This window comes from Helianthus annuus, chromosome 16 (assembly GCF_002127325.2).
Source record: "Helianthus annuus cultivar XRQ/B chromosome 16, HanXRQr2.0-SUNRISE, whole genome shotgun sequence".
Lineage (NCBI taxonomy): Eukaryota > Viridiplantae > Streptophyta > Magnoliopsida > Asterales > Asteraceae > Helianthus > Helianthus annuus.
Genome location: NC_035448.2, coordinates 97,913,404 through 97,929,510, shown reverse-complemented (window position 1 = coordinate 97,929,510; position 16,107 = coordinate 97,913,404). Strand labels below are relative to the sequence as shown.

General features: G+C 35.9%; 1 protein-coding gene and 1 long non-coding RNA gene across 3 annotated transcripts; both read left to right on the top strand.

The window, feature by feature from the left end:
• The first annotated feature begins 422 nt into the window (after positions 1 to 422).
• On the top strand, positions 423 to 5,063 carry LOC110885266. Of its 2 annotated transcripts, none has more exons than XR_002562027.2 (9): positions 423 to 746; positions 908 to 1,012; positions 1,162 to 1,234; positions 2,175 to 2,370; positions 2,450 to 2,581; positions 2,676 to 2,774; positions 2,858 to 3,119; positions 4,497 to 4,564; positions 4,688 to 5,063. It is a non-coding gene; the product is annotated as an uncharacterized LOC110885266 (long non-coding RNA). The 2 variants fall into 2 exon arrangements; XR_002562029.2 differs by having other exon boundaries at positions 424 to 746; positions 2,190 to 2,370.
• Positions 5,064 to 13,117: 8,054 nt separating this feature from the next.
• On the top strand, positions 13,118 to 13,732 carry LOC110881902. Its single transcript, XM_022130042.1, has one exon. The coding sequence runs from the start codon at positions 13,118 to 13,120 to the stop codon at positions 13,730 to 13,732; it is 615 nt and encodes a 204-aa protein (XP_021985734.1).
• Positions 13,733 to 16,107: the final 2,375 nt, after the last annotated feature.

Below are 16,107 nucleotides of genomic sequence, written 5' to 3'. Positions count from 1 at the left end.
TATAAGTATTTTGTTAAAGAATATTTTCAATATTATTTTTGTGCATGTATACTTAGGAAAGTATACTTGTATATTTATGTAAATACTTGTGTATTTTACATTATTTGTTAAAAATCAATACTTTGATTATTTAAATACTTTCCGAATTATATTTCTTAAAATATTATATTTTTAAGATTTGTTTGATATATATACATTTTGGTCATGCTTGGAAATATATATATATATATATATATACACTACTTTAATAAACATATGTGAAGGACAAGATGGTAATTGAACAAGGTGTTGAAAAAACACTTAATGCACAATGTACAACTGTTAAGGCACAAGAAAACACAAACTTTTTACCCTTCAACTGATTCATCATCAACCGTCCATTTCTTGCAATTTTTCACATGGATCACAATCTGAACCGCTGATATTCACTTCACACGGATTGCCCTTTCCATTCCCTCCTCTCTCTCACAACTCACATCAACTTTATCAGATCAACTTTCTCCTTCCTTTCTCTCTCTTTCTCTCAGATCTAGATCGGAAGTGTTTGAACCACCGGTGGAGGAAACTAGGGTTTCGTCGTCCGTGATGAAAGATGTCTGGAGTGCTGATGGTTTGAGATGAAATCAGATGATGAAAACACACAGGGTTGAACACCGATTTGAAGAAACCCTAACTGAAGGTTTCGTCAGGTCATATCTGCTGTGGTTTCTTTCGGCTTTTCTTCCACATCAACGATTAGCAAAAAGGTAATCAAACCCTAAAATGTCTAAGGGTTTAGAGTATCACACTCCCCATCTCATTAAGGAAGCTTTAAGCCAGCACCTTTTTATCTCTCAAGAAACTTAAGCGTTAGTTTACTGATCGTTTATTATTGTTGTTTTTACCAATTTTTATTTTGTGTTGTCAGCTGCAGTTCAACCAGGGGAAAATATATGTTGTATGGTGGGTTGGAGAGGTGGGGAGTCAACTGATGATGGTGAAACTACATAGGGTCAAGTACCCTGTGTTATTGGTAAGTAAAAGTTTAATGGGCTTATAAAAATAAGATTAATTCTTGTTTTTGTTTAAAAAATATAATGATGAACTCTTTTTGGTCAATATTATTGAATTTATATGTGGATTTTCTACATTGTAATAATATGTGGATTTTCTACATTGCAGGGATTCTAATGGGGCCTCTGGTGTGGAAGAAGAAGTTACAAAAGTAATAATAAGAGCATTCCTGGATGAGAAAGTGAGATTTTTTTACATGTTTGGTTTATTTTCTATCGATGAACACTATGACATGTGATGATTTTTTTGGTTCAGGCCTTGGCTAACACAATTAATCACACACAACTCTTGAATAAAAGAAAACAAACCAGAAGAGAATTTTGCTAATGAAATAAAATAGTATGCGAGATAGAAGACAAAATGCTTTCTGGTTACTTTATTGATTATCCAACAGATTATAGCCCATTTGCTTAGGAATGGGTCGATTTGGGTTGTGTTCTATCGATGAACGCACTTTCTGTTTGATTGATTCGTTTATCTGTCTGCGTGATTTCTCGAATGTTCTCTTTTAGATGTTTGTAGAACCTTGTGATTTGTTTTAAGATGCAACTAAGCCTATGATTTGAAAATTTCAGTAGTCAGATGAACCTATTACCAGCTTATTCATGTGGATTCTGAAGTTAATGTATCTCTTTCGGCTGTTTGGATGAACCGTTTCATCTGTTTTAAGATGCAATTTTAGCTGATGATTTAAAATTTGATGCATTTCAAACTGTGAGATTTAGTTAACTCCGTGAATCATTTGGTAGTATGTTCATCTGACTACTGTTGTTTGCATCAATTAATTTTGATTTTGAAGTTTATATCTATCGTCATAGTTTTCAAATAGTTCTGGATTCCCTAAACGAAAAATGAATCTGATTTGAGAATGTGATATTATTTTTTGAATATGCAAATACCTGTTTGTCTAATATTTGCATTCAAAGTATCTACATAAAGGCTGCAATGGATGTGTAGTCAGTAGTAATTAGGTATGGTATAACACTAGAACCCAACAGGATGTGTAGTCAGTAGTCATTAAGCTCTCTTTTTCATTTGTATTTTATGTTTTTATCATTGTAAGATAAACATAATATGAATAAATTCATTTATAACAATTGTTGGCTCTATGTGTTCTTTAGGGTCTGACATGGCAGCCACATCAGCAAGTGCGTTCTCAATCAGATCAACCATATCCCATGGCTCGAAAGCTAGCTCGCTTTCACAGTCGAAGACATGTGGCATGAATATCAGTTTCAACTCTCAAAACAATATCAAGAGTTTCACAGGCCTCACGTCATCCTTCTTAGCCAAGGAAAAACAAACGCTTTTGATGAGGTATAATACGGCTTCTGGTTTGTCTCCGTTTTTCCTCACTGATTTCTTTTGATCTTTTGACATTCTTGAAATATACTAGCTTTATAGTTGATGATACAAACGGTGAAACGCAAGATGATGACATCACCAGCGAAGATAGCGAGTCAGATGATGCCGATGATCATTTCGATCCCGTTTGTGCGATATGTGATAATGGTGGCAGGCTTACATGGTACTACTTTTTTACTTCACGTCTTCATTTCGTTTGGATGATATCATATGTATTGTTTCGTTTAATTATTCTTTTAAATATTTATTCTTTGCAGAGTCAAAACGAATATAAATGTGAAAATTGTCAGTATAGTCTGCACCAGTACTTTGTCTGTGGTGAACTAGGGTCTTCTGATAAATCTGCAAATACAGAGGTATGTAATACTCGAGAAAATATATTTTCATCGTCATTTTTTCCAATGATATTAAGCAATTATCTATTCGTATCATTGTGTAGGTTTTTCGTTGTAGTTCCGCAATGTGTGGCCACTTTTATCACCCGAAATGCGTAGCCAAGCTGCTCCAGAAAAATGATAAGACCGATCGACAGAAGCTTCAAGAAAAAATTGTTGTAGGGTAACCGTTTATATTTCCAGCTCACAAATGTGCCATCTGTAAGCGAACCGAAAACGAAAAAGTCGAAGATTTGCAGTTTGCAGTTTGTTGATGCAGAGGTTGAAGGGTTTTGTCCCAATTCAATAGAAATGTTATGTACAAAGGTATCTTTTAAAGTTTCGGTTTTTAAGTTGGAGATGATTCTGCTATATATATGTGTTCTGAATCGTCTTTTGGGATTAGGGTTTGAATGAGGTTATTATACTGTAAAGAGAGCTAGCAAGTACAGGGTATTAGATTTGATTTCAAAAGCTATTTGTTATAAAGAGAGCTAGCAGTTATAGGGTAAATAATTTGAGAATTAACTACAGTTAAAAACTAAATTTTTTTAAATATTAAACCTGTGGTTTACGGGGTTGTAATTAAAATAGGCATATTGGGGTTGAGTTGCTGAGTATATGTTCCATACTCCACCATCTTCCTCAAATACGCATCAAACACAACACACACTAAAATACAAACAGGCACTGTGTATAATGGTTTCACACGGGGTTTACGACGTTGTAATTAAAATAGGCGTCTACTAGCAGTGTTGAGTTTTATATCAGATACTCTTCCACTTCAGAACTCAAATTATCAATAAACGAATTAATTTCGGACATATTAGGTTCAGAGATCGATGAAGGCTATCTATCTGATACCTTAGCGGCAGAGATGCGTCTAGGGCTTTGAAAATTTACAGGTAATCATTGTTAGTTGAGTGAAAGACCAATACATAATCAAACTTCCTGAGAATCGAAGGTGTATTAACTAGAACAGTTCGGTATCATGTCTATCTTTTTATGCTGATTTTTGTTCAATGGGATTTGCAACTGTGGAAGCAAGTATGTGAAATGATCCAATGTTCTCATTATAACTTTATTATGATTTGACAGAGGTGATGATTACATGCTTGCTAAAAGCTCGAGCTGATCCCAATATGGCTAATGAGGCGAGCTTTTAGAAAACTAGCCACTCTCAATTTTTGGAACTATTTTTTAGTTTTTTAAATTACTTATCAGTAGCTCCTTCACTGTCAAATTTAGTAAGCAAGTCAAATTCTAAACGGGTCAAATTCACCATTTTTAGTGAACGGGTCACCATTTAGAGTGAGCTGGCACGTTTGTAGATTAGAATCTGAAGAAACAATGGCATACACTTGGAGTCATTGATTCTGATTCCTTGTCATATAGATAGAGATATTGGATTTCTTTAGTCATTTTCATGCATCTGGTTAATTTAGTTCCTCGGCATAACAAACTTTAGTTTTGGCCTATAACTAAAGTTTTGATCTTAGAATTTGTTGATTTGTTTCTTATAGATTTTGTAATGTGGTTTTAATAATTTGCTTTGTTCTTGTTAACAAACCTCATTTAGGAGCTATCTTTGGAATTGTTGAGATTTACGACGATTGGAACTGTTAATGATTGGAATTTTGGGTTTTATATAGTGTCCAATTGATTGCAAACCTGATACAATTGTTGTTTTTTGCGGTTCTGCAGATCTGATACGCTGACTACGTGAGTGATATTAATTTTTATAATTGGCATGTGGGACTTCTTGATTACAGGTAATGGTATGGTATGAAGCTTATTTGTTTAAAAGTCATTAACCAGACATATGGTTATGTATAAAGAATATAATTTTCTAATTAGTTATTTTTACACTCATATATATGTAACTGTGTTAATAGTTATGAGATGCATGGACGTGTGATCTTGGTCGTGTCTCCGAGAGCTTAACCATCTGTATATGGTGTGAATGTTTTGGCGCGTACTTTTGCAGCATGGTTCGGGTAATAACAGGTCTGAACCGAAAGATCTGAGAAACCGTTGGAATGGGAACAGATGCTCGCAACTAGAATCATGATCTGATTAGATGACACTGACTGTCTCCTGCAGTCAACTCAGCCACAAGATATTGTTTCTCAGGCGAGGCAGAGGCTGTAAATTCTTCTAGAAAGCTTGGCGGCAGCCCTTCAGTTATTTGTATGTTACCATAGATTAGTGTATGAGGACAATGAAGGAGACATGTGCTTGCTGGTGGTGAATAGAGATTTTTTTTTCCTATGTACAGTCGAGTTACCGTTTTACATAAAAAGACTTCTGACCTGGTTGACTTACAACAACAATAAAAAAAATATTAAAGTTCCATGCGAGTTGCTTGTCGAAAACCAAATCGAATTGTAACCGCACCGAATTCTTATTTGATTAAGAACATATCTAATTCGGGTTCGGTTTTTTGCTACAACCTAATAAGTTTAAAACCAAATAAACTGAACCAGCCAACCCAAATAAATCGAAAACTGAACCGATGAACACCCTTAATTTTAGTTTTTGTTGTCGGGTATAATGTTGTTCAATTTTGCATTTGGTCGTTTCGCAGCCGTACTAATCATTCCTATCGTATTACATCATTTACATGAACTGTTTGCAACATGGAAGTGCTTGGGGAGGAATCAAGGCAGCACTAAACTCAAATTTTCACAGTTTTTTTTTTTTTTTTTTTTTTTGTCATATGGGATTTTACATGATACAAGTAGTCAAAGTGTGTCCTACAACGCTACTTGTTTTATAGGATATGTCATCAAGTTTATAATGGTTCTTTGAATCTATCATAATTTTTATGCAAGTATGGGTTAAATTCGATCATCCTTGAAAAGAATGTCTTAACTGTATTGTTGTTTAATTAACAAGGTTAAAATGCTTAAGACATTCATGCATTGGAAGGACCTGAGTTTTTTTTTTTTTTTTTTTTTTGGGGGGGGGGGGGGTAAAGGGTATATCCTGCTGAAGGACCTGAGTTTGACATTCTCTTTTGGTGAAAGGGTCAGGATAATAAGTCTAAAGGGGTTTTGCTTTTTATAGGTAACGAATAGTTTTTATTTCATAAAACAAAGGGTTCTTATTTTTTGAGTAGAAAGCACTGAAGGTGTGATTTTAGTTGGTAAGTGTATTTGTGTCGAATACAATTTATACGAGATACACTTCATGATGTTTCTCGTAGAGTGTATATGGATGAGTCTTTCGTATTAATATCTACCCGTGAAACCGAAAATTGGTTTGTGACAGAATAAGAAAACTAACTGAAGTACTATACGCTATATCCCCCCTAGGATTAAATAGATATTACAATGAAATTTGATTATTATTGTGAAATTTGATTATGATAAAATTATCCTTACATTAACATTACTTTTGAATAAAAGCGATGTGCAAAAAAATTAGGGGGTGTTAAACGAGTTCAACCTGAAAATGACACGAATCCGTTTAGACTAAACCTAAACTCGTGAATTTCGTGTTAGGTTCATGTCGTATTTTCGAGTCGTGTCAAAAATTCACACCCCTAATAAAAATAAATGACATGTAGCGTGTCTGACCCATTCTTTAAGGCAAAAAAAAAAATAGATTTTAGTTATAACCCAACTGAACTGAACATTCTCATGCACACCCTTAGAATTACTAACAAGTGTTGTGTTTTCCGTTGCATTGCGAATTTGGTTTTGGTTATGACTCAAAACCGAATCGCCCCGTACATAGGCCTAAACTCACCAACCTAAGTGATATGTTTCCCGCCGCATCGCGCGGGTAAACGACTAGTATATATATATATATATATATTTATGTTATTCACCCGATTGTATATAATTTTTACTACCTGGTAATAGTTATATATGTTTGTCCAAATATATATTTAAGTCTAAAATTGTCCAAGTCCAAAATTCGTTAAGGAATATATTTATACAAATATATTTTCTTGTATTTGTCCATATACCCTTTCATGGGTTATTTTTGTATGAATATTCTGGAGTATTTGTTATGTATTTTTATGTGTATTTTGTTGGTGATACTCCTTGGGAGTATTTAGTGTATTTTCATGCTCCTAATACACTACTACATATAATACACATAGTATACACTTAGCACAAAATTTGGTGATCACTAAATATATATATTTTCCCTAGAAATATAGATACTTAATATTGATTTTAACTTGTAGAAATTATTATTTCTTGGCTTATAATCTTGTACAAAAATTAGGAAACCTTGATAAATATTTTTAGGTGAATTTTTGGGGAATAAGTTTCACCAAAACTTATATTTTTCAAAGTGTCAAAATTTTACATAGTTTCCCCTAAAAATGGAGGTTTCCACTGTTTTCAAAACATGTGTTTATTTTCTTTTCATCACCAAAACAAATTTCCAACAATTTTCACAAGTAACATACACTAATTATATCATGTAAAACCTTATGATGAACTTGATTTTTGTTAAAAATGTGTAGTCTTTTAGATCTACACTTCACATACAAGGATCTTTCAAAAACAAGTGTTCTTGTAAATTTTAAACAAAGTTTTAATGGAAATTTAACTTACTAACTAAACAATCCATGAGTTTTAGGGTTTCAAATCTTGAGAATCATGTTCTAAAACCATTCTTATGCTCATTTAAAAGGTCTTTATGTTTAAAACCATGTTTCATCATGGATCTTCCAAGATCCATGCTTAATACTTGAATCTTTCATAAACAAGCATCTTGATGAATCTTTTACAAACTTTTCATGGAGTTTAGTTTCAAAAGTTAGTTTTACATAAACTTAGTTACTTAAGAACACAAGATCATGCTTTAAAAAATCATTTTTCAAGTTCACATAATGGTCTTTCAAGTTCACCTTCAAGTTTAACCATGGATCTTTCAAGATCCGTGCTTAAACTTGTTAGATCTAAGCTTCTAACAAGCTTTAACATGATAGATCTAAACATATTTACAAGATCCCACAACAACAACTTCATCACAAACATCAAAACATCACTAAAATAACTTGTTTTCCTTTAGATTATGTTAGATCTCCACATCTTCATCTTTTAAAGTTTAGTTTCTTAGATGGTGTGACTTGCACAAGACACTAACATGAACTAAAATAGTGTTTAGAAGGCTTACTACTAGCTCTATTGGCTGGGTAAGTGGCACAAAGAAGATGAAGATGAAGAATGATGAAAATGAGAGGTTAAAAGCTCCACAAGGTGGTCCTTCAACTTCTAGCACTTCAAACCTTCTTAGATCACTTTTTAGCACCTTGATATCACCTTGGATTGCCTTGTTTATGAGTGAAAATGAAAGTGTATGTGTGTGGGAGGGAGGCCGAGAGCAAGAGGAGGAAGGAGGAAGAAGTTGGTGATTTTGAAATGAAGTAGATAATGTTTAACACACTAATGGTTCTTTATAAAACCTTTCCAACACATCTTTACCCAATAGATTCAATGTCCAATATCTAAGCTACCATGTAAACATTTTAATGGGGAAAAGTTTGTGGGGGCTCATGAGGCCGGTCACATAAAGGGTGGGGGGGGGGTTAAAGTGTCACACCCCAAAAACGTCGTAGCGGAATATAAAACGTAGTGGTGACGGAAGCTGGTGCCCATTTGTATCTTGCTAAACGATGCATCGTAATGTTGGACATTTGAACTTAATTAAAACATGGATTTTAAAACATAATGTCTTAAAGTTCATCACAATCACACCATTGTTAAATTGTTTTGACCCTTATGGATCTTATTACATTGGTCCCAAATAGTTTTAAAAGTTTGTCCAAAACATTATCAAACCAAACATGCATCAACAACCACAAGATACGCCATAATTCCCGAAGCCGAACTCAAGTACCTGTAGAACACGTTAAAATCAAGTGTGAACACAAAGGAAGGTGAGTTCACATATTCACATTCAAACAATTCATTCCAAAGGAAAACTTTCTGATTATGTGTTTATTTTAAAACATCCATATAATTTTTTAGAAAGTCCGTTTTACTTCCTTAATAAAATCCATGGGTCCTCCGTCGCAGTTCAAAAACCCGACAATAAAGCTCTTACCCAGGTTTTGTATATTAAATTCATAGCGCCAATTTTCAGACTCGTATGTTAGGTAGACAATACGAACTATATATTTACCATGCAGGGATAATTAATGCTAGACAATAATCAGAATCTAAATTCGTCGCTTGACTTGACATGGGGCGACCGGTCATGACGGGGTTGTCAACCCGATAGATCTACCAACAATTCCTCGTGTGCAATACTTAACTGATTAAACGACATCATGGGCGCAGGGTCCACTCGAGACCAATATAATGTCTGCCTCACATACAATATATATATCCTACTAATATGACAAATTTAATACACGAAGTTGTATGAATCCCCTGAATCCCCTTCCCTTGAGACCAGGCTGGCATTCATCCCAACTTTACGGTCTGTTTCTCCTCGGAAACACCGTATCATCCCAATTTCCTCCAAACATTCATTCATCAAAACGTTTTATCTCGAAACGTATGATTTATCAAACTCCATATATTTTCAATATATATATTTTATATTAAAAGGTATGTTTTAATCCAAAAACATTATTAAACCCTTTTATTGGCGTGTTCTACCCCCAAAATATATACAAAGCAGTAAAAACAAGGGTTTAGTGACACTCACCTTTGGGTGCGTATTTTAAATAGCGCAATCCCAGAGATTGATTTCTATACGTCCTATTATATATAGGAACGATTTTAAATCAATATACATAACACAAAAACCCTAATTTTCTTCGTTTCTTAGAATTATCACATAACTTTGAGATTTTCTCAAAAAGTTATCATTTTTGATTATGTTGGCACGTTAATATATATATATATATATATATATATATATATATATATATATATATATTTATTTATGATTTTGCGACTTGAATGATTTTATTGGTGACCATTATTGTGTAAATCCATTAACAACTCCCGTTTATACACAATATATCTACGATTTGCGCGTCGTAATATATATACATAAACGTACACATAAATTAACACCGTAACACGCGTAGTCTCGTTAACTTATTTATGTTGTCATTTTTAAAGCAATTTACATAAAATATCTTATATGTATCGAATTCCATGCTCGAGAAACAAGTTACACATTAACGCGATTTTTACCGTTTCTACCGCACAAAACGCACAAGCATACATACATAAGCTAAATTTCTAATATCATGTTAAAAACTTAATATATTTTCACATTCTCATGTTTAAATCACATAACACATCTTAACACATAAGGTTCACCCAAAATTTTACCCATACTAGTGTACATTGAAAAAAATGCGTATTTTAGCGATTCGGTATTGTTTTCGGGCGTCGGAAGTCACATATGACCAACCAAACACCAAGTAAACTTAAAATTAGTTAAAATACTTATTTAAACTAAAAATATCAGTTTACTTACAGATCTAATTCAGTTTTATAAAAATCACTCGAAAAGCCGATTTTTGACCGTTTTAACGCATAGTTTTGCGTTAAACGTTACTATAATCATCCCAACTCGAAACGACTTGATATTTTAACATAATACATGTTATTTACTGATTAAAATAGTGGTTATAATCAGATTAGTGAAGTTTTTGTGTAAGTCACATAAATCATGCGATTTCACGTATTTACAACTCCTAAAGCACCAAGTATAACATGCATGGCTAGTAAACATTATGACAAAGTTATATATCATTTTAACACTTCAAATAATTATATTTTTAATGTTTAGAATCTGATTAGAAATCATCTTCGTCATACCATACATAAATCATCATTTCATGTCCATTCATCCACGTGCATGCTTAAGTACAAGTATCTAATGCATACATAACATGTTTTAATCATCTTGTATGAACATGAATGCATTTAGATCTTCATTTAAATCATGTTTCAAATATTCAAATATTTCATACTTCCCATCATCATCATCATCTAATCATTTATTCACAAATGCAAAACATATGCATATATTCTTACACATCAACATTTATCAATATCAAAATGTTCATGCATGCGTCCGTCTATGAGGGAAATAGGTCAAGTGTCATTTTGCAACTGTATGAGCATGAATGTCTCATCCAAAAAGGATTTCTTCTCTTTCCTTGGGCGATTTGGTTCTCCATGAAACCCTAGCTTTTCTTTGTGATCTTTTGCATAACAGTCTGTGATTATAGTGTGATTTATCACAATTCTATAACGAACTTGTTAGCAATAGTGACCGATTTGAATTTAGGGTTTGTTTCAGTTTCTTTTCTCAATCGCCGCCTTAGAATCTATTAGAAATCCTGATTAATTATACTGGTTGTTATTGATTGCGGTTAACTGAGTTTAATTTGGCTAGATTGATAACGCCTTTCTAATCAGTTAAGGATTGAAGATCGATTCTAGGGTTTAAGGAATTAGGGTTTTTTTTCTTTTGCTGGTTTGATCTTGGATTGCTGGTTGAAGTTGTTTCTTTGCATGGTGATTAAGTTTACGTGATTATGGAGAGAGTCGAACAAGATGATGGAGATGGAAACCTGAATACGAGTTTTGAAAAAGGTGGTAATGACAAATCTAATACAGCAAATCTGAATGAAGATTATGATACAACACCTGGTACGGCTCCTGTGCGTGGAATCAGATTACGAGTTACAAATATAGAAGGGAACCCACTAATGCCAAGACGAGGTATGTACTCCACCAACAATAGATCGGTCATTGATGGGTTGTACGAAATCTCTAAACCTGTGGAGTTGAATGCTGATTTGGCATTTGGAGGGGAATACATGGTAGCGATGAAGGGTTCCCATGCAAACCCTAGTGGTTCGGCTGATGGCATAAACAAGACTTGTATGGAGAATTCGGAAAATGCCATAAACAAGCCTATCTCGTATGCGAGGGTTGTTCAAACCCAGAAGGAACATGTTAAAGTGAACTTCAGGAAGCTGGAAACGGTAGAGAAGATGGAGGGGGTGGACGTTGTGATTCTGGTTGAATCGGTTAAACAGGTAAATGATCGCTTTGCAAATACGTTATATGGGTATTTTTTGGGTAAACGACTGGCGTTTCCAGTTGTTGAATACTTCGCTAAAAGTCAGTGGGCAAAATATGGATTATCTAGATTAATGATGAATGCGAAGGGTTTCTTCTTTTTTAAGTTTAACTCTCATGCGGGGATGGAGAAATTGATGGAGGATGGTCCGTGGATGGTTAGGAATGTACCGATTATCTTGAATGAGTGGTCTCCATCAGTCAATCTAGTTAAAGAAGATATAACGGCTATTCCTGTGTGGGTAAAGTTGCATGATGTGCCATTGGCGGCGTTTACTGAGGATGATTTGAGTCTATTGGCTTCTAAAATAGGTGATCCGAGAATGCTAGATTCATATACGACATCGATGTGTGCTGAATCATGGGGTAGAAGTAGCTTTGCTAGAGCTTTGATTGAGGTGCATGCTGGATGCGAATTAAAAAGAATGGTGAAGGTGGCGGTCCCAGGTTTGGGTGGCAATGGGTTTTTGATGGCTGAGGTAAAAGTAGAATACGATTGGGAGCCACTAAGGTGTGCTACGTGCTGTGTATTTGGTCATGAGGGTAACTTATGTCCGAAGAATGCGAAAACGGTGGTGGAGGATGGGTCCAAGACTGATGCTGACGGTTTTAGGGACTTTAAAGGCAAAAACAAAAAAGCTGGCCAGCAAGGGTTTCAGGTTAATAATAAGAAGCCGAAGATGGTTTATAGGCCGATCTCTAAAAGTAACAATCAATCGGATAAAGCTTCTTCGTCCAATGCTCAGGTTAAGGTGTCTAACCCTTTTGATGTGCTGCAAAATGAGGAGGTGGTGACCAGAATGGCTGCTACTAATGCTCGACCAGTGCAACAATTGAAGGCTACTAATAACGTAAGTAAGAGTTCTAAGAACCAGATTATTATAGACGATATAGGAGTGGATGACCTGTTAGATGATATTCCTAAGTTCATGGACAGAAAGATTGATGGTAACAAAGCTGAGGGTGCAAGCACACCCGGTAATGGGGTATCTAATGGGTAGTATCGGTGCATGGAATGTTAGGGGGTTGAACCGCTCCCTTAAACAAAAAGAGGTTCGTCAAGTAATTTCTGGTAATCATGTGCAAGTATGTGCTATTATGGAAACTCATGTGGATGTGGCGAATGTGTCGGATGTATGCAATAAAGTGTGTAGTAATTGAAAATGGGCCTCTAATGCCTCTCTCTGTCCTAGAGGTACTCGGATAATTGTGGGATGGGATGAGAACATAGTGGATGTAATGATTCTTGCTCAAACTAATCAGGTGGTTCATACGCAGATCGTGTATAAGCTTTACAAGAAGTCGTTGTTTTGCTCTTTCGTATATGCGGAAAACCATTACAAGGATAGAAGGGAGTTATGGGATGATCTATGCCAGCACCAGTTGTTTGTGTGTAATAAACCGTGGACCATTATGGGGGACTTTAATGCTACGTTGGAGATGGATGATACGCTAACGGGCACATCTTCGATAAGTATTGGCACAAGGGAATTTAAGGAGTGTGTGAATGCTATTGATGTGTTTGATGTCAATAGCTCGGGTTTTCATTACACCTGGACGAACAAACAAAAGAGTGAGAATGCAATTTTTAAAAAGATTGATAGAGTCCTAGGGAATGTGCATTTTATTGATCTGTTTCCTGGTGCGGCGGCTCGTTTTTTGCCCTATCGGGTTTCAGAGCATACGCCATGCATTCTTGTCCTTCCTAATGTGGAACGGAATAAACCGAAACCTTTTAAGTTTGTCAATTTAATTGCGGAGAAGGGTGGGTTCCTTGAGGAGGTTAAGCGTGTTTGGGAAACCGATTTTTCGGATATGCTATGTTTAAAGTGGTCAAGAAACTTAGGCTCTTGAAAGGTCCACTTCATAAACTATTGTTTGACCTAGGGAATTTGCACGAAAAAGTTAAAAATTCGAGGAAGCTTATGGAGGAGTGCCAGCTCGAGTTGGATAGGAGTTCGGGTAATGATGACTTGATGATTAAACTCGATAGTGTGCTTCAAATGTATAAAGAGGTAGTCCGGGATGAATCGTTATTTCTACAACAGAAATCGAAGGTGGATTGGTTCTCCTTGGGTGATTCGAACACTAAATTCTTCCATAATGTTGTAAAAGCGAAGAATCATCGTAGTCATATCTTTGCTATTCGGGATTCAACCGGTCGGATGGTTGAAGGTAATGATGTGCCGCAGAGTTTGGTGGATCATTACTCGAAGTTCTTCGGCTGTGTAGTGAAGACTCCGATGCAGCCTACTCCCGACTTATTTTCTAAGAAATTAGCAGCTGGTAAGGCCCAACATATGATTCGTCATGTTTCGGATGAGGAGATCAAATCGGCAATGTTCTCTATTTCGGGGAACAAAGCCCCAGGGCCCGATGGGTATACGTCTATTTTCTTTAAAAGATCTTGGGATATTGTGGGACCGGAGGTGTGCCAAGCGATTCGGGATTTCTTTCTCAATGGGAAGTTGCTTCAGCAATTGAACCATACGGTTATTTCTTTAATACCCAAGGTATCTACGCCTGCTTCAATAACAGATTATAGACCAATTTCGTGTTGCAACACGATTTATAAGTGCATAAGTAAGATCATCTCTAACCATATTAAAGAAGGATTAGGGGATATTGTAAGCATTAATCAATCGGCTTTTGTTCCGGGTAGAAGAATATCAGATAACATCCTATTAACTCAGGAACTTATGCATAACTATCATCGGAACATTGGACCGCCTAGATGCGCGTTTAAGGTGGATATTCAGAAAGCTTACGACACGGTTGAATGGAAATTCCTAGAGACCGTGTTACTGGTTTTTGGTTTCCACCCAAAAATGGTTATGTGGATCATGGCTTGTGTCACTTCTACAACATTTTCGATTGCGATGAATGGGAGCCTTCACGGGGTTTTCAAAGGTAAACGTGGTTTACGTCAGGGTGACCCAATGTCCCCTTATCTCTTTACCTTGGTTATGGAGGTTTTGACATTGATTCTATAAAAGCAGGTGTCGGTCTCATCGGAGTTTAGATTCCATAATAAATGTGAAAACCAAAGAATTATTAACTTATGCTTTGTAGAAGACCTGTTTTTATTTGCTAGGGGGGACCCGAAATCAGCTAGGGTTATCATGGAGTCCCTTAACAGCTTCAAAAACTTGTCAGGGCTTGTGCCTAGTATGATGAAGAGTACGGTTTTCTTTGGCAATGTGGCGAATTCAATTAAAGCTCGTATTCTAGAAATTTTGCCGTTTGAGGAAGGGGTGTTGCCTGTTAAGTATCTTGGAGTTCAGTTAATATCTACTCGGCTTAATTACAAAGATTGTAAAAGTCTGGTGGAGAAGATGGATGCTAGAATTACTGACTGGAAAACGAAGTGTTTATCATTTGCTGGCAGGTTGCAGTTGATCAGGTCGGTTTTGGCTTCTTTACATGTCTATTGGGCTTCAGTTTTTATTCTTCCAAAACGTATTATCCACGAGTTGGAGGAACGAATGCGGATGTTTTTATGGACTCAAGGGATTAGAATTAGAGGCAAAGCAAAGGTTAGTTGGAAAGTTGTTTGTTTACCGAGATGTGAAGGTGGGTTGGGTATCCGTAGGGTTGGAGATATGAATAATGCCCTCATGGTCACGCACATATGGAGCTGGCTGTCTAATCGAGAATCGCTATGGGTGAAGTGGATACATTCTTATCGTCTACGAGGAAGAAACTTTTGGGATGTGCCGAGTAAAAATAATGTAACTTGGAGTTGGTGGAAGATGTTAAGTCTTAGGCCTCGAATCCGCGATCATATTTGGGTCAAGTTGGGGGAATGGTATGAACACAAGTGCTTGGTATGATAAATGGGATGTGATGGGCCCGGTTTGTAGTTTTATTACGCCCAGAAGGATAGCGAATGCAGGCTTTAGTATGAATGCTCGAGTTGCAGATGTCTTCATAAATGGAGAATGGAGCTGGCCAGTGGATTGGATAAATCGTTTTCAAACTCTGCTTAATTTACAAACTCCGGAGTTATTACCGTCTAATCAGGATAAGCTGGTGTGGCGTTCTTCAAGTGGTGGAGAGTTGGACCTCATCGGCTTGGGAGGACTTGCGTTGGTCTCAACAGGGGGTGGAGTGGTCGACGTTGGTTTGGTTTCCTCAAGCAATCCCTCGACATTCTTTTCTCATGTGGCTTATTGTGCTTAAAAAGTTGAAAACTCAAGATGTGATGAGCCGCTGGAATTCGGGGTAAT